This window comes from Onychomys torridus, chromosome 6 (genome assembly GCF_903995425.1).
Source record: "Onychomys torridus chromosome 6, mOncTor1.1, whole genome shotgun sequence".
NCBI lineage: Eukaryota > Metazoa > Chordata > Mammalia > Rodentia > Cricetidae > Onychomys > Onychomys torridus.
Genome location: NC_050448.1, coordinates 8836267 through 8855682, shown reverse-complemented (window position 1 = coordinate 8855682; position 19416 = coordinate 8836267). Strand labels below are relative to the sequence as shown.

General features: G+C 41.9%; 1 protein-coding gene across 8 annotated transcripts in view; it reads right to left on the bottom strand.

The window, feature by feature from the left end:
• Positions 1-421: 421 nt before the first annotated feature.
• The window catches only part of Tnik (TRAF2 and NCK interacting kinase), a 423448-nt gene continuing 404453 nt past the window's right edge, over positions 422-19416 (bottom strand). For 3 of the 8 annotated variants that reach the window (XM_036189717.1, XM_036189718.1, XM_036189723.1), the window contains 7 exons: positions 18094-18237; positions 15724-15858; positions 8993-9093; positions 7040-7189; positions 5377-5536; positions 4975-5114; positions 422-3107 (listed from right to left, as the gene is read on the bottom strand). In XM_036189717.1, the coding sequence (XP_036045610.1) occupies positions 3024-3107; positions 4975-5114; positions 5377-5536; positions 7040-7189; positions 8993-9093; positions 15724-15858; positions 18094-18237 (914 nt within the window). In that variant the 3' untranslated portion in view covers positions 422-3023. Of the gene's footprint in view, positions 5115-5376; positions 5537-7039; positions 7190-8992; positions 9094-15723; positions 15859-18093; positions 18238-19416 lie in introns of all 8 variants that reach the window. The other 5 variants (XM_036189714.1, XM_036189715.1, XM_036189719.1 and 2 more) reach the window with 2 other exon arrangements.

The window sequence follows — 19416 nt, the reverse complement described above, 5'->3', positions numbered from 1 at the left end:
ACTAAAGCTTAATCTGGGGGATGACTGTTTTTCCTTGGAGAAAAACAGAAACCTGATTAATTTCTAGGAACAGAAACCTTCTTAAAGGAAAGATCAAAACAGAAGGAATTGTAAATTACACCAGGTAAAGCGATCTCACCCACCAGAAAAATAAGCAAACAAAAGGAAATCCATCCCCAAATTTGGGAGTTGTATGATGAACCCCAAGGGAACCATACTGAGATATTTTGCATGACCAAGGTCTCATGGTGTTAGGGTTGAGACTCTTCATAAATGCCAGAATATTTACTTTTGAAGATAACTGCTTCAAGGAATTCTCTAAATGTATTTTAAGGAGCAGAGATTAGTGGGCCTCTTTTAAATTTGGTGTTTTGCCTTATGCTCAGTGCAAACTATTTGTACAAAAATATAAAGGCATGGCTTGATGTTTAACGTCTGTGTTTTATTTTGTTGGCACCAGAAAAAGCTCATGTTATGTTATGTCACTGTACATACTGTAAACAAGACGGCGTTAATATGTTTTCTTATGATTTTTTGTTCCAATGAATCTAGATTTTAAAAAATACATTCACAAACTACCTTATGCTTAAACACAATGATTCCCTTTTATTTCTTACTGTACCCAAAGTCCCACAATAAAAAATCATTTAAAGCTGTGTGTTTCAGATGTATCACTTAGAAATAAGAACGGAACGAAACAAAACAAAAAAACAGACCAGTTTGCAACACAATGTAAAGAAACCTCTGGTTCAGAATGTCACAGCAGCAATATAAAGAGCTGGTGGCAATCGCATGTGGAGACAAGACCCAAACCACATTATTTGTCCACATCAGCATCCAAATTCAGTAGTTGCTAAATTCAAGCCAGAGCTATTGCTGAATCTGTCCCACGGAATTTGAGAAGACTCGTTCAGCAGCGTCACAGCAGCAGTAGAAATGAGAACGGCAGCGTTTCATTGCTTTGGAGAGCTAGAGGCCCACGAAGGGTACAGCCCGGTGATCACCTGAGGACCACCCTCACTACATCCTGTGTGTTACCTGCTTAGATAACTGCAAAGGACCGTCACCCTTGGGGAGCACGGAATAAGCTGTATTCGGAACTCAGAATACTCCCCCTTCTTTTCCCCCTTGGCCAAAACACCAGACTAAAAAGGTACCAATTTCCTAACATATGTTTCGTTCTCATTAATAGTACACTAGCTGCTCATTTGTTTAGGCAAAATCAGTAGGATCATAGTTTTTGTTTTTCTTTTCTTTTCTTTTTTTTTTTTTGATCCATTTCCAGTAATTGTATTCTTTAAAAACAAATCTCATCAGGTTTTTGTCACTGGGAATTATTTTTTTCTCCCTCCAATTTTTAAAGAACAATTTGGTCAACTACTGTTTTGAAAATATTCAATACAGCTGAGATTGCCCAGTTGAGCTCTCTATATGTCTCCTGGAGCTAACACTGCTGTGATGAACAGAGAAACAAAAACAAACAAAACGAGGTAGGTTAAAACAGGAAGCAGAGCACAGATACCATGTTGCGACACCTGGATACCATAGGCGGCCATGCTTACAGCTTTGGGAAAAGTCCCAGCCAGTCACATAAAGGATCAAATCATTCGAGTAAGGGCTAAAAGGACACAAGTCAACCTGAACTAAACATGTACACACCTCTGCACAGATGTTGTTAACAGTATGTTGGGAAGTTTGGAGGAACATAACGTGATTAGGGTCTCAGAATTCTGGCCAAAGCCTTGCCTTCAGGTTCCCTAAAATCCGAGCTGTTGGTGCCTGCTGTCTGTGGCAGGCGGAAGAGTTTAGTCCCTTTACCCAGTGAGAAAACAGGCAGCTCGGAAACATTTATTAGTAATTCTTCTTTGTCACAGTTTTTATCTTGAGAAAGTGGCACCCTCGGGAGGGAACTGGGTTTCCAGAGCATGGTGGTCATGCAACCCCAGCTCCAGGAAGGATCTCAATCAGTCTCAGTCCTAACAAAGCCCAAGCGAAGGGACCTCTTAGCGGGGAGACTTTGTACCTTGAAGAAAGAACATATGTGTATTTACATAGACATATTAGCTCATTGCTCAGACGCTCCTTCTGGGTGACACACCTGTCATCCATGTTTTGCCCTGATCTGTTGCATAATAATTGAGGGACAATGGCACCCCAAAGTCCCTCCCCAAACACAAGCCCATTCAACTCAATGGCATCTCTGTCCCATTCAACATCCTCCATTCTAGAAAGGGCCATATCAAAACGGCCTGGCAGACTCACAAAAGTGGTGGTTGATTTTATTAGAGTAAGGCTAGAAGTTTAGCCATTTCAAATCTCTTTCCCCAGAGAGGAAAAAACCAGCTATTTTGTTTCTCTGTCAAAAATTCATTAGCCAGTGGCAATTAAAAAAAATAACAAAACAGCCTCTTGGGTTGGGGAAGGCAAGAGAGTTCTTAAATTACACGACAATGTGGTTATGGCCTTCAGTGCAGGGAGAGAAGTACATTGATTGTGCTGTCTCTCACTACTGGGAATTGGAAATTTTACAACATACCATATACTTAAAGCTAGCAGGCAAGACAGAATTAAAAAAAAAAAAAGACTAATTTCCCAGTATGCATTCTTTCCCCATTCTTACAAAAAAAGGGGGTAAAGAAAAAAAAGTAAAAAAAAAAAAAAAAAAAAAAACCAACCCAAACCAAAAGAACTGAAAACCCAGCACAAACACAGCTTAACCATAAGAGCACACGATATTTGTTTCCGTCCCTAACTCCGAAGGGCACAAGGTCCAACTGTGTCCAGAGACAATGCAGCATCCTTGGGGTCTCCCGGACATTCCTGCCACCTCTGTCTCTCCTTCTCAACCAGGCTGCAACACTGAACGAGGGACTGTACTGGGAGGGCTGGAGGGACAGGAAACAGGGAAGCGGTATGTTCAACCAGGCCTTCTGGTTCTGCCTCTAGACTGGCACACGTCCACATGGGGCATGTTCTTTTACATTAGAAAGAACGCGTGAAGATAAGTGCCAAGTGCTCTTCCGTTACCAGTTCATCATGGAATTTCTGTTGAGGGTCATGAAAAACACTTGGCTACTTCCTCCAGACCGCACGGATGCAAAAAACACCTGTTTGAAATTAAAAACAAGTTAGTTCAGCTTCCTGGGTTTTCTCCCCTTCTCTTCTTCAACTGTCCAGCCGTTCATATTCTCTCACATGTCCTGTCCTTGCCACATGTCAGCTACATTTCTATGGCCAGTGTTTATTGTGACTTCTGCCCTTATGTTTTCTAACATTATTATTTATTGCTGTACTTCTGGCCTGGGACAATGATGACTTCTAAAAAGGTACAGGGACAATCTTTCTCTCCCTCATAAGTGACATGGAGGCAGATGAAAGAGAATCCCTTTAACTTCCCAAAGTTATGGGCAAAATTTGGGGGCCTACTGACAGTTGTACAACTTCAGTGTTGTCTTTAAACTTGAAAACAAAGACATCAGAGTAGCTATGGCTGACTAGGCTAAGCTGTTGAATGCCTATCCAGTCTGCTGCTTCAGGGCTCAGCACTGGGCTTCTACGCTGATGCCGGCGGATCCATGAGCAGAACCAGAGTCCATTAGGTCTGAGGGAGTTCAATCATTTTATCAAAGGCCCTGGGAGCGAGCAGAACTTAATTACTGCTTGCTTGAGCTGAATGTCAGTGAACCACTGCCTCAGGGAAATAATATTTGGGGCTGTGCATTAGCCCTTCAGTCAGCCAGTGTCTGTGTTCTGAGGAGTGAGTGTGTGTCACCAGTGCTACTTTGTCCCCATGCTCCTTAAGAAGCCTGTGGAACTGTCTGACATTTAGCTAATGCTACATAGCAATACTCTAAGTGGTCAGACAATTGAAGTGGAGAGGAGGGTGGGGAGGATGTGCTGAAAAGAAAAGGTTGCTTGTGCCCAGCTGTGGGGTCAGGGACTAAACTAGAGGCCCCAGCCTGAGAGTATGGGCTGGCCCAGGCCTGCTGGGGTACATTGTCAAGAACTGCAGCAGTGTGGTCGTCCACACCCAGATATTTCATGTCTTAGGTTCTGGGACTGTAAGAGTGTTGGAGTCTTACTTGTGAAGTCTGGTGTCTGATAAGTCCCCTGGTAACCATCCTTGTCTCCTACAGCTACTATCCACTGGACCACAGTAAGTCAGAAGCAGTTAGCCAGGGTCAAAGAATCCAGACCCAAATTATCAGGGTTGGATGAAGACCTGGCCTCTGGGGAACTGGGGTGAACAAAGAGATGTAAACAGTTCAACCCATCACATTCCTTCCTATGGGTATTCATATCTGCTGCTTCAGGGGTATGGTTGGTAGGCTGACTATAGTCTCAGAGGCAATCAGCTACAGGGAGGGTGAGGTAGAGCATGAGCACTTCAGTATACTCCTGTAGTGACTGATCATGCTGGACAGACATTAGAATGTAGCCCCACGCTGTGACATGTCAGGAGACACATGGCTGGAATGAAACAGGACATGGCAGGAATTGAGTTTGTGACTTCGTTTCTGGGGAATGAGTGACATTTTTTAGAAGTTCATATTTCTACATGTCAGACGTTTTACACTTAGGGGTGAATATAACATGCAAGCAAAATTCCATAGTGTCTCCGTGAAAGGCCTAAAAGTGAAAACCCAAGGCTGACCCTCTGTGAGATAATGAATGATGAGCCAGCTGCTCTAAATGCACAGGAGCGTCTATGATGGTTGTTAAATCACCAGAAGGCCCTCAGGCCACAGGAGTTACTGAGAGTTTACAAGGAAGTTGTAGATGTTTTATGTTGGCTTGGATGCGTGAGTCATATTCTGAATGTTCACATGAAGCAAACCAATAATGTCATTTCAAGATAGTGACTGATCATTTAACACTGATGTGACTCGTCAGTATAAAGGAAAATGAAGGTTTCACAGGTACCTGGTGGTCTCTTAAAATGCAAACACTAAAGCAAAGTTGAAACGGATTTACCTTATCATTTCTTTCACATAGAAACTTTAACCTTTGAGCTCGCTTATGCATAAATACTCCATCCAAATGTCCTGTTTCCACTGACCGGATCTCAATAGCTTTCTCGCCCCAGCCCATTATCTGATTGGAATGAATGTAGGCTGTCAAAAGGAATTTCCAAAACTGCATTAAAAACATTAGATGGGCAATAACTCACAGCATCTGTTCACATCTTAACCACAACAAAGGACAAAGGACTTGAGATCAAACAGACAAAGCAAGTCTTACAGTGTTAGCCACAGATAATTTTTTCTTTCTTTCTTTTTTTTTTGTTGTATACTCAAATGGTTGTTTCACATTTCTTGACTTTCGTTTCATTTGGGGGGTGTAACTGCTGAAGGAGATAAGGAATGGTTAACCTACCCACAGACGTGGGCATTTCTCCCCACTGGAGCACCACATCCTTTGTGATCCGGCCGTAGGTGTTCACATACACGCCCTCGTCCTCATAACAGACAAGCATTTCCATTCCATCAGTTTTGGGCAAGATAACAATAGCATGAGGAGTGATGTTGCCCTGAATCTGGAAGACAAAGAAGGCCAAGAGTTACTCGACCTAAAATCAAGAAAACCTCTTGACTTCCATCGCTAAGAATTGCAAATGAAATTTTGTCATTTTCACTGTAGAGATTGAAATCTACTCTGATTTAATCGCTTCTCTTGTCAAATGCACCACTATACACAAACAGTTACTTGATCCAGAACCCATCTTACTGTTCTGAAGAACAGTAACACTGATAGTATGGAGTACCAGTGTGCTAGACAGTAGACCATTTGGATACATCATTCTAGTCCTTTGATGAGTTCGTCATCATAGAAAGCTTTGTTGCAAATGAGGGAACTACATCTCAGGGTTTTGTAACTTGGGAGTATTTGGTGATAGACGTAGGCTCTGAGCATGCTTTTCTGACACCGAAATTCATGGGTTCCCACTAGAATGACCTCTTCCACAAAAGGTAAGAATGTCAGATACCTGCAAGAAGGTCATGAGTATAGTACCCAGAATATTCACCTGGGAGCTCTAGCTCCAGAATGATCTAAATCAGTGATTTCTTGGGGAGTAGAATTGCCCCACTAGCAGTCACACTGCAGAAACAGCACACGTTGACTGATTCTATGGAAAGGGAGGAGCTCCTACTCCTGGTTGACCACGTCATGCCAACATGTGATTGATATTCATGGCTTTGGTGGACTGAAGACAATCACAGTGGTGACCAAGTCTCAGTTTTGATGTAGACATGCTAATAAAAAAAGCATAAATGCAGCTGTGGGTGACAACTACATGTGTGTAAATGCATCGAAACACACACGCAACAGGACTGGGTTTCTTTAGAGTCTCAAATGGCAATCAGCCATGGACCAGCCTCAGACTATCCTGAGAGTTTGTTAGCCTTGGGACTCATGAAACATAGCTTACACCACACTGGCTCTCATATGTGCATCTGTGTAGCATTTCCCTTAAGGTAATGCCGTATGAAACATGTCAGATACTGATTTAAATATCATATTACTAATTGCAACTTGAATATGTTGGGTCCTGAGCCAATTTCATGATAAGGATAAGAACTCTACAGAATAGGTACTTGAAGTTCCATCTAATAGCTGGGAAAGTGGAGGCTACTATTGCCAGGTTCACACATGTTACACATGGTATGAGATCTAGTTCATCTGCTCCACTACACCCTATTGCCCCCAGGCTGATGAAAAAAACTGGAAATAGCAGAAAAGAGAATTTTTCCAAGAATTTAGTATCTAATCATTATCTTTCTCTAGCATAGACTCAAAAACCGAAAATGGGAACTCAGCTCTTATATAACATTTCAACTTGAAATTCAAAGAAACAAGACGATATCTTCAAAATAATGTAATTTTTGTGCTACTTAGCTTGAGGGAGCAATAAAACATTTAAGAATATTTGGTTTACTCAGTGATGCCCAAAGCTCACAACTTTTACAGATTAGCATGATTTCAAGTGGAAAATAGCTGTCATGCAGGAGCGGGAGACAGTCCGATTCCTGAAACTTACATGGGATGGTATGTAGATATCATAGGAGTTTCCAGAATCAACATCAATTACATGGAAACCAGTGTGTGAGCCAAAAATGACCTTTAACCTTTGACCTTCTTCTACCGTGAGGTCAACAAGCAGAGGCTTATGCTGAAGATCTGCAAAAGACTTTAAAAATCACCTCATTAGTATCCAGGCCAGTAAAAGAGGTTGCACTGCTTCTCCGTATTTCACTTAGCCACTGTTAGAAGGAAGTGGGGCTTTTCCATTGAAAAGCCTGGGACACGTCTCCTTCAGGCTTATGTTCATTCATATCCGACCCCAGGAGGGAAGCTGCACTGTCTATTTTTTTTCCTCTTTCCCTTTCTTGTCTTGCACAGTCAAGACAGTTTACAGCTGTCAATTTTGATGATAGCATTTTGTGTTAAAAGTTTGGTGACTGGGATGCTGTTGCTTTCCTGGGAAAGCCCATGTCTATTGATGAATCTGTCATCCTTAGCATATCATAAATGGGCATTTGAACTAAAAGAGTAAGATGGGAGTGGAGTGCATACTGACAAAATCCCAGGGCATATTTGTTTTCTACATACAAAATAGGTGGCAAGAAAGAATAGATAAAAACCCCAAAGCCAGTTACAGTCACACAGTAGGGAAATGAGGGTCAGTGGGAAATGCAGAGAATGGGAAATACATTCACACTGGATATGGCTAAGCTATGTGGTTCTACCACATCACTGTGACTGTGTGAGACCCTCACTCTATTCTCTAAGCTGAAGAAGGAGGCTTAGACAAAGATATCTTAATATAGATAGACTCAGGCCAGTTTCAAGCTCCCAGAAATTATGGCGCCAGCCCCAGAAACTTAAAAGAACAGCCATCTGATAGCAACTAATTAACAAAAGAGTGCCCCAAATGCCGGACAAAAGCCAGGCCAGATGGTGGTGATTGATTAACCACAGGATGCCCCAACGCTGGAGATGGCACTTCTCAACTCCGGGAGACAGGCTGTAAAAGTTCTAACAGAGCAAACGGACAAACTGAAATAAGATAACATGGAGTTCCAGGAAGATTTAGCCAATTAGAATTGTACTCGTACTAACTCCCCCACAAACTGGAGGGACTCGTGGTTTTCACCTTTAGAAAGCCAGCCTCACAAAGAAAGAGCATCTCCTTCCTGCCTTGCTGCGCTAGGCCAAGTGAGTGCTTCAGACAAGTTCCCTGTCGCATGACTTGTAACTGAAATAAACCTTGCTTTTGCATTCTGGACATCCTTGGTCTTTGGTGGTCTCTCTGGGGGTGTTTTTGGCATAACAACTGAAAGTAATGGTTTTTCTGGTGCTCATCTTTTATAATCTGGGATCAAAGGAACAAAGCACTACAGCATCCCACTCTAGCTGAACCTCATGAGCACCCAACCCATCTCTGATGAGCACAGATCAAAACAAAGTAAACAGTTGCAAGGACAATCAGCATGGCAATGCAGAAGTATGAGGTCTTCCCTGTGAGTGACTGTGTTCAGCATTCAATTCAGAGACAGCCTCATGCCATAGGAGTGGACAAGGAATCAACTTGGAGAGTTTCTTCAGAAATGCAGTGAGGATGAGCAGATCTGGAGATGGAGTGTTGCCACAGATCTGCCTTTCTCAGGCAAAACACCAGACAGTGCTTGACTGTCAGTGGCTCGGCCACAGACACTGCCGTGTAATGTTGTGTTTGGCACTTTTCCTGGTAACTATTCCCAACTAAATTCTCCTTGAAGTCTACAGTCCATAGACCTCCAGTGGAGAAGGACAATCACAGGTCTGAATGTGATGACTGGATAATATTTTTAATACTTAAGTCTTTTAAAATAATAAATTCAATAATTATTTTTAAAACAAGTTTTTCTCTATATAATAAAACTGATATTGGCTTATGTGGAAAATAGAATTCTGATGGACACTGAATTAAACAAGCAACTTCTGTGCTTACCTTAAATGCCATGAACTTGTGGTAAGGTTTAGGGGCCCAAGCATATATCTCCACTGCATTCTTTAAGGCAATCACCAAGAACTTGATCCTCTCATATTTAACTGAAAGGGAAGAGTTTAGAAATGACACCAATCTATCCCAGAATATTTGTATTAATGAATGAAGACATGAATGAAGACATGTACAGTCTACATGTCTTCACAGTTGAGGGTAATGTCCTTGGAATAGGTTGATATATATATATATCACACAAATTTAACTTCCTTTAGTGTACCTGGTTGACATAGTGCTAGAAGTTTTTAGGTTTATATTAAAGAATTTTTCTTCATCTAGAGATCCATATCAGTTTAGATATTTAGATTAGATATTCACTTTGATAAGGACTTATGCCATTTTCTTATGTTAATTGATGTGGATATTCACTTTGGTAAGGACCCACGCCATTTTCTTATGTTAGTTTACATGTCTTGTGTGTTTACTTGTATGTAGTTATGGCAAGCTGCTAGAACAATTAACAGACTTGTAGAGACATAAGCTTATCCTGTATTACTATTTGCTTATTATTCACATTTGAATTCCAATGATTAAATGAGGTAATTGTTTATATTGCTAATGAAAGATTAAATAGGAGCTCTGGCTTCTGTCAGTGGCTTGTTTTCAAGGGCTTCATGTACTTTGAAAAACCCTTTCATTATTTATGAAAGTAGAATATTATGGATATTCACTTTTAGTTTTATGGCTTTATAATTACACAGTCTTAGTTTGTGTAATGAAATCGGATCACTAAAATCTTCGGGCTAATAAATGTCAAATAATAGTAGCAAAATACTTCTATTTAAAGCAAATTCTACAGCTTTTTCAGAGCCATGTTTAGAAGCAATTCTCCATTTTTTCCCACAGTCACCCTTGAACTGTAGATGTAACCGTCTTGTTAAATAAGAAACACAGAGCTAATTGCAGAGTTAAAAGCCAAGAGGTCAGAGCAATAGTTAAGAGTTATAAACCTTACCCTTCACTGCCACTCCTGTCCTTCCCTCAGCAAGAGACCTACTTCCTGTGTCCTGTCTTTTTTATAGACTTTCTGTTCTGCCTTCTCATTGGTTGTAAACCCAACCACATGACCCCCTCATCACTGCCTGTCTGTACAGGCCTCCAGGTCTTCTGTGGTTGGTATTGAGATTAAAGGCGTGTGTTGCCATGCTGGCTGTGTCCTTGAACACACAGAGATCCGCCTAGCTCAAACTCTAGCTACATTGAACCACCCTGCTTTTTTTTCTGCAAACAAGCATGGCTTTGCAATAAAGAAACAGAAAGTCTTCAAGAGAGAAATGCATGTGGACAGGAAGCAGCCTGCTGCTGCCCGCTGGGAATGATGTGGGCTGTGATACTTGGTGATACTTTGCCATATATTCAGATTAAGGTAAGAGAAAATTGCAGTTTCAGAATATGACAAGAAAGGACCAAATAATTCCAGTTCCCATGCAAAAGCACCAGTGGGGCCCAAGTGTCACTGGACCACTGCAGAGAAAAGACGCTCCTGCGCGTCTGGTTTGTGAACAGTACTGTGCTCATTCAGCATCCCTGCCTTCCTTTGACAAGAACTGCTTAGCAGGTTTCCATGTGCCTGGCATGTACTAGCTGCTGGGAAGCAGTGCAGACAGGACAGGGCTGTGGGGATGTGCTTATGAACCTCATCTATCACTCCCTTCATCACACCTTTATTTTTTTTTCTAAATAAGTGCATATAAATAATCCCACTCTACTATAAAGATTACAAAGACTTCTTTAGGGTACAACACACAAAGGGAAGCTGGCTCACTTGGATCTCCTAGTCACCAGTCAGGGTTTCTAGTGTCTCAGATGGTCATTTGGAATGATGGTGGAGGAAAGGGGCATGGAGACCATCCTAGAACAGGGCCCTCTCGAGCTGTCAAAGGATAACACACTGGGGGTCCAGGACAGGACAATAGGAATAACTTGATCCTTATTTTCTGAGTTACTTTTCAGCACCCCCTTATTCCTGTTCCCATTTTCTGTCATCAGCCATGTAACACATGTGGCTGGACCAACTCTTGAGGTTAGTTTCAAACCTGTACAGTGCATAAGGGCACATTTGGAGCAATGTCCAGCGCTCCACTGCCATGCCTCTATTGTAATTTCTCGGATTAAAAACAAAACTTAAATACTGTGTATAGTTCACAAACCTTCAGAAACATCCTTATTCATCTCCATTCTCAATGGACAAGTTTTATAAGTAAATGTTCACAAAAGCCACACAGTCTCAGTTCCAAGTATGGACAGATGAAAGGAACCAGTTTTCAAGACCATTTCCTCTTCCCTACAGCTCCCACTCACATTACACATACACCACTATTACACATACACCACTATTACACATACACCACTATTACACATACACCACTATTACACATACACCATTTCCTACCTCATACCTTGAACATACTCACTTTCAAGTTTTGATTAAAGCAGTCTGAAGAGTTCAAATCATTTCTCTTCACAGCTAAGGCATGTAGTATATCATGACGACACATTTCCTTCTTGCCTTTCCTCATTTTTTCACTTCCTTGATTTCTATGTATCTAAGTAGATGTGAACTTTCTGCTAGGAAGTATCTTTCAGCATGGTCAAACACGATCTACTCACGGTATTTCACTTGTTCCTTGGTTCCAGGCCTCTGGAATTCTACACTGTCTTGCTCTGTAGGCCTGTGGCAAACTGGTATCAGGTTCCTTTGGCCATCATTCTGGGCACTTCCTTTATCTTTTTCCTGAATTACCATGTTTTAATTTTTTATTTTAGAGGGACATATCCTCCAGTAGCTTTCAAAGAGACAGTGTATGACATGGAATGTTCTGGAGATATGGTATGCCTATTAAAGTCTTCCTTCTGCTCTTAAAACTGATGCACAGTTTGATAATATGATGTTTTAGTTTTATGTATTAATTTGACTGGGCCACACCATGTTCAAACATTTGGACAAACGTTATTCTAGGTGTTTCTATAAGACTTTTTCTGATGAGAGTAATATTTGAATTAGTAGCCTGGGAAAAGCAGAGTACAGTGGGCTTGAACTAAGAACTTGAAGATCTAAATGGAACAAAGAGGCTGGGGCCTCCTGCTATCCTTAGTCAAGATCTGGGTCCTTCTGCCTCAAACTCAGGTTGAACTGTCACATCTTCTATGGTCTGGCGCCCTGCTAGATTTCTGCTTGGAACCACACCATCAATTCTGTGTGTCCTCAGGGTTTTGAACTTGAACTAAATCACACAGTTGGCTCTCCTAGGTCTCCAGATTTCCAACTGAACAGTTTTGGGACTTCTTAGTTTCAAAAGTTCAAAGAGCTGATTCCTGACAATGAGTCTATCTCTCTGTCTACATTTCATTCTGTTTCTACACCTGGGGATGGGTGTCTAACTCCAACAACACTCCATTTTATATGTTATAATGTGGGTTGAAAAGATCTTTTGAGATTAAATCTCATGTATTGTGAGGACAAGGATGATCTTAAACATCTGATCTTCCTGCTTCCACTTCCAATGTGGGGCCTGCACTACTACACCAAGTTTGTCCATTTCTAGGACTGAGCTCAGGGTATGGGCATAGAAGGCAAGGACTATACTAAGCGAGCTACACCCTAACCATAGCTAAAGACAGTTGGAACGTTGAAGCCTTGTTGGCTCTGTTTTCTAAGATTCTAGTATTGTTTTTAAAAAGCCCCAAGATACTCTGATTCTGGACCTATTTTATATATGTTGTTAACTTTCTTATAACCTGGGAATTTTAAGGACTTTCTCATTTATTGTATACTTAAGTATACCATATTGGTACAGCTTATTGTGAGCTTTCTCTTTGAGTAACTACACCGAGTTCTCAGAATCGTTTTAGTTTGGGATACCAAGGCCTGTCTCTACACTTTCTCTTGCATGATCTTCCTCTCTACCTACTCTCCTCTCTCTTTTTACTGAAGCTCATGTTTTGAACTTCTTGGGTTGATCTTTTATTTCCTTATATTTTTCTCTTCTTTTAAAAATGATTTATTTTATTTTTATGGTTGTTATTGTTGTGTGTGTGTGTCACACATATGTGTGCCTGTGGAGTCCAGAACAGTGTCAGATCTGTAACTAGAATTACAGGCGGTTATGAGCTTCCTAATGTAGGTGCTAGAAACCGAACTCCATCCTCTGGAAGAGCAGTAAGTGCTTTTAACCCCCGAGTCTTCTCTTTAGCCTCCTGTAGGGAGAAGGTGAAGTCCTGAATATGTACTGTTCACATGGGCAAGGCCATGTCCAGGACCCCAATGCTGTAGACTCATGGGTATAGCAAAGCCTTTCTCAGGTCAGGCTCAGGAAAATTGCAAAGCCTTCCCTGATCCATTTGTGGATGCTGACAGTGTGTGTAGAAAATGTGGGCTGCTTCCTCTTCCGGGATGTTTATAGCCAAAGATGGCTCCCCTATGGAGACTACAGAGAAACCTGCCTCCTTGTTCCCTTGTACACATCAGCTTGGTCTCCTCCTTTAGCTCTCTACAAGAAACTTGCTCCCCAGATTGAGATTTATAAGAGATGTATGAAGCAGACACACTGAGTTTCCTGAATGCTGGTGCTTCTCCATCAGAATGCAGAGCGCACCAGACCTGAGCCTGTTTGGATGTGTGTCTGCTGTTTCTTCATTCCCGTCACCCCAGGCAGATCATGCCTAAACCTGTGTGTTGTAGCTCTACCTTATAGGCAAGTCTTCATTCTCATCTTTAAATGCTTATACTACTGTATTCCTGCTAAGATTGTTTTGTCTTCCATTGACCTTTCCAACTCTACTCTACCATTAAAAATTCTCCTATTTTTTTTTTTTTTTCGAGACAGGGTTTCTCTGTGTAGCTTTTGTGCCTTTCCTAGAACTCGCTTTGTAGACCAGGCTGGCCTCGAACTCACAGAGATCCGCCTGGCTCTGCCTCCTGAGTGCTGGGATTAAGGCGTGCGACACCAACACTGGGCTAAAACTCTCAGGCTTCTTTGTAGCTATTGCCTTTTTTTTTTTTTTTTAGCTGAGGATCGAACCCAGGGACTTGCGCTTGCTAGGCAAGAGCTCTACCACTGAGCTAAATCCCCAACTCGCCTATTCTTTATTTAGAAATACTGTTTTTCCAAATCTCTGTAAAATATAGGTTCTTCCTTTCTTTCCTCCTTCCTGAATTTTTCTCCCATGCCTCATCCTCTGATGCCCTTATTTCCTGTTTGTTCCTGCTTCCTGCACATGAGATCTACCTGTCTATCCTCTGGTCTTGGTGAGCTAATCAACTGCCATCAGTCACTTTAGAAAAGGGAGGTAAAGAGCTTGTCTCCCATGACTCTTATCTGTACATTTAATTTTTCTGAAGGCAATTTTTTCAAACTCTTTCTTGGGAGTATAAACACACTGCCAGAATTTGGGGAGCTATCTGGGGAAAGCTTGTTTTTTGTGGGTGTGAAGGTGCACGTGTGTGTCCTGACAAGTATTTTTACCATCACACTGGCTGTGCAGACTCTTCCTCCTTTGCTGCAGGGCTGAGGACAGTGGCCTGCCTGTGGGGGAGGTGCCAGGCTGTCACGACTTCTTGTAAATTATCAAAGGACCAGCCTTAATAATACACTTCCCAGGGGCTCAGAAGTGTATTATTAAGGCTGGTCCTTTGATAATATACAAGAAGTCTTGACTACGAACGGAAAAAGAATCTCAGCACACTGAGCTCTTTAGTCTATTTCTTTTATCCTCTCTCAGTCTCTAGCTTTACAGTTATATACCCAAACAATCGAAATCCTCCCCCTCCAGCCAGGTCACCAGCCTGAATCCTGCAAGGTCATAAAGGCAGGTAAGCGTTTTGCTCAGGCAGTGATGTGCCCAAAGAATGCTGGAAAAGCAGCTACTAATAGCATAGGAGAAACTCATAGCAGGAAACACTGATAATCAAAAGCCTAATATCAGCAAGACTCCTTGAGCCTCAGCTTGACCTCAGGAAGGCCCTTGGCTTCTTCCAGGTATTAGCTTGTCATCATCAGCTGAAATCTTACTTCATGTCACTGCGGCTTGTAGCAAAGTCTCTTCTCAGCATCCTGTCCTCAGCTCTGCCATGCACCTCTATCCGGTGGTCTTCCCTGGGTTTCTAATCTTTCTGCGCTCTGTGGGGTGGGTGGCTAATTTTGGTAATGTTCCTCACTGTAGGTTAAGAAAGCAGCAGCCAGGCTGGAGAGATGGCTCAGAGGTTAAGAGCATTGACTGCTCTTCCAGAGGTCCTGAGTTCAATTCCCAGTAACCACGTGGTGGCTCACAACCATCAATAATGAGATCTGGTGCCCTCTTCTGGCCTGCAGGCATACTGTATTCATAATAAATAAATCTTTGAAAAAAAAAATGCAGCAGCCTCTGATCTGCTCAATCTGACCCAGTCACACACTCTTAGCCATCTCCATTCAATCTTGGAGGCTTATTGCATTTTTTAAATTTTTTTTATTGTCATTTTAGAGAACTTTGGGAGAAGCACTTATAAATATTCAAGCTGAAGCCTAATATTTTATCTTAAGTGCATCATCTAAGTTTCATTAATCTGGTTTTGGGGGGAATAATTCAAGTACACTTTAGGGTCCAGCTACATTTTGAGCTGGTGATACACACACCTTCCACAGCAGATAGAAAGCACCAAACAACTGGGACTCTCAATCTCCCAAACTGAGACTTACCAACTTTGTAATGTATACAGCCTTCCAGGTCCCCGACTGTGATCCAACCCTGCTTCTTTTCCACTTCCGGGTCATTGTGCAATATTCTGTTTCTTAACCAGGAAAGATAGTAAACCCGGAGCTTATTCTTCTTTCCTGTTGGAATAACAGTTTTCAGCTCAAGCTCTGTGGTAACCTTTTCTCCTTCTCACCTCATCCAGATTGTTGCTGGCATCTGTGTGTCTGTGAGGGCAGATTAACCCATGTTCCTGCTCTGCCTCACTCCCACCTCTGTCAGGACGTGGAACAACAGACCCTACTGTTTTGTCAAAACCCACTAACTGTACTTTTTACCTTTAAGCAATTTCTTATTTGAGGAAGCTACTTATACTCTCTCTTCCCAGGTATGCCGAATGCGGTAAGTTCTAACTCTATGACAGAGTTCCAGAACATTCTAGCGCTAATCTTATGAAGGCATGTTGACAAATGGGCATTTTAGCCTACCTATGTGAGTTTTACCTCCTCTAATTTTCTCTCCCCTCTCTTTACCTCCTCTGTCACATCAAAGACAATTGTTAAAAGTTTCATTTAGCTGGTAAGACAAAGGAAGTTAACGGAAGAAAAAAAAACAAATTCAGTAAATTTGAGTTAGGGGATGATATTGGACAAAGTTATGGTGTTGAGGTCACAAAAGAATACTAAATAAAAACATCAAAAAGGAAAAGATGTGGACTTGGAATTTTAAAAATAGTTTAAAAGTTCCTTTTCTCAGGAAGATAAAACAACAGCTTGATGGCATGGAAGGCTTATGGAGAGCAAAAGGAATCCACTCCACTGGGTTATTTGAGTAGCAGAGAGAAAATGCATATCTCTATGGTTCTTTCTTAATGAGAAATTTAGGCTGGTGCCCTCTATCTCTCAGTATTTTCCATTCCTTTAAGGAGGTTTCTGTTCTACAGATGGGATGTGCACTAGAAGAGAATCCATGAGAGCGTTCCTCACTGATTGGACAGAGAGAGGACTGCAGCAAGGCGTATGCTAGGGGGAACACACAGTGCCATTAGTCTGTGTAAGCAGAAGCCTAGAGCCCAGGGGCTCAGGACAGCTCCAGGAGCAGAACCAGTGCTCCATCTTCTGGTGAGAATAGGACCTGAACAGTTCAAGAATCTTTCTTACTTTGATTATCTCTTTTCTCCCTTTGTGCTCCATGGTAAGCAGAGATAGGTCTACACTGAAGGATGTAGGTCTACACTGAAGGATGAAGACTAGTTATTAGCAACAAAATAGGGCCCGCTTGAATTTTCTGGTAGCATTTCCACTTTGGAGAGATGACAGACAGATGCATGGTTTCAGTCTTGGTTTGGGAGTGTAGGAATCAAGGAAGCCATTGGCCAGAAACAAAAACCACATAGAACTCAACTTAAATCAAGGTATAGGAACAATTTACTTGGTTAACCTTAATTTGCAATGACAAAAATCTAAACACTCAGGAGAGCAGTAAAGAAAAGAGGGAAATACAAGCCAAGGGACTGTGGTCTCTCAAACCACAGCACACCTGCAGAGTTAGACTTCCATCATCAAGGCTCAACCCAGAAGTCCTATGTGGGCCTCTTTGCATAATAGAGATGAATAGTAGAGCTCATAAACCAGGCTGCGTGATGGGAAAGTGTCAGAGCCATCAATACCGAATGCCCACACCTTATCCCAGAGACTCTGACCATGGTCTAGGGGACAGTTTGGGTTATCACAGCAACACATAAGTAGTACTGTTGGTTTCAAAGCTGATGAAATAAAAAGGGAGGAGTGTAATTTGTTCAACTTTTTCAAACACCATCAAGAAGAAAAAAACACTTTCTTATCAATAAATAGACTCCACTTGTATTAGTTGATAATGCGGCTTACTTGTCTACCAAGGCCTTTTCCCCATTTTAAAAACTAGTGATGGTATAGAAACGCACTGGTGAGGATGTCTCCACTCTATCCTCTTTCTAGAATAGGTTACCGAGAAGTACAACTGAACTTAAAACATCAGTGGATTATAAGCAGGCATCTTGAGAAAAAAGAGACTTCTGCTTGCTAATTCACCTGCCAGAGCCTTCATTTTGATAATCTTCATCTCAGAGTATGATAGTACCCACAGTGCAGACAGCTTAATAAGATTATGCCTGAGTTTTAAGGGATGCAAAAGCCAAAATGCACAACGTTTGTGATCAGGTCTGCACACAGGTAAGTCTTCTTGTGGAGGCCAGGCCCACCAGCATTTCAATATGCATGGGCGATCTCCCCCAGCTACAGTGCTGTGCATCTCCTGTGGTTTGCTGGGTAGGGAGTCTTCAGAGAGCAGGCTGTCACCTTCCCACACCTGGGGGTCAGCTCAGCTTGGTAACACACCTGATATCGTCACAAGAACATTTAGTCCTTCTAGCACGTCCATCTGCTGGAATCGCCTCCGGTTGATCAGATTGTAGACTTTGCCTTGGCCACTTCTGTCCAAAAGCATCAGGCCATTCTCAGTTCCCACCAGAAGGTTCACACCTGTGAATTTAAGAAGCACACAAGAACTGAGTTTTTATGGGCCTCAACCAGTTTTACCTGGATCCCTATAAAGCCCAGAAAACTGTTTCATGCCAATGTAAGCAAATGGGCAAGTAGGTGTTATGGTCAACAATGTAGGGGTAGAAGGCTCAGCTCACTAATTACATCACTGTGTGTTCAGCTTCTTTCTTCCTAGACACCCCCCCCCACCCCACACACACACCTACTCATTCAGTGGTTTCTGAGGTAGCTGACTTAGCCACCTTCAAAACACAGAAGTTTCCACTTCTGCACCGTGTCAGCATGGAGGCCTTGCCTCCCCCTCTCACATACACTGGAGGTTCTGCTCTCAGCAGGGGAGCTGATAAGCTAGTCAAGGAGAAGCTGAGTCATAGAAATACTGATTTTTAAAGAATTCTCAGTTACCTAATTCTACCCAGCACCCTGAAAGCAGTGGTCCTTATCCTTAAAGCTGAAAGATAAGTAATTTCATCTGGATAATTATAATCCTAAAAGTTCATACCTAAAGAAATTAGTCATCCACTTATTAAGATGTACCCCCATCAAGACATTCACTGTGCAGTGGATCTTAATCATCTCTTGGTATACATCTATCTTCTGAAAACATGAATACCTACTTGTCAATTCCTATCATATTAAATATGGTTATTTTGTTCTCCACATCTCATCTTTATACTGCAGAACCATTATGGCTCACATGGAAATAATTCCTAGGCTTCAATATTTGTCCCTGCTAACATAGCAAATGCCTTCAGCCTTATGACACCCCAATCTAAGCCTGGCAATGGAGATGGGTTCAGTTGGACCACATCCTGATTTCCCTATGATGCTGTAAGTAATATAGGCTAAGATCTAGATAAAGTATCCCACATCTGCACTAGGTTTGAACCCAGCTAGTGTCTTTAGATCTACTTGATGAGAACTTCATACTGATGTTTTCAACTGAAAAGGGAGGCTCATCACTTGCTGCATTTTCAAGTTTCACCCAGTAACTGCTGAGTCTGGGACCTTGGGTAAGTCACCAAAATATGCTGGGTTTGTTTTTCAGCTGTGAAAAGGAGATAATGTCACTGGACCCCATGCAGGATGCTACAAGGATCACAGAGATCGAATGTGGGGTGCCATGTTTATTGCTAGACACATAGTACCTGAGTGTTT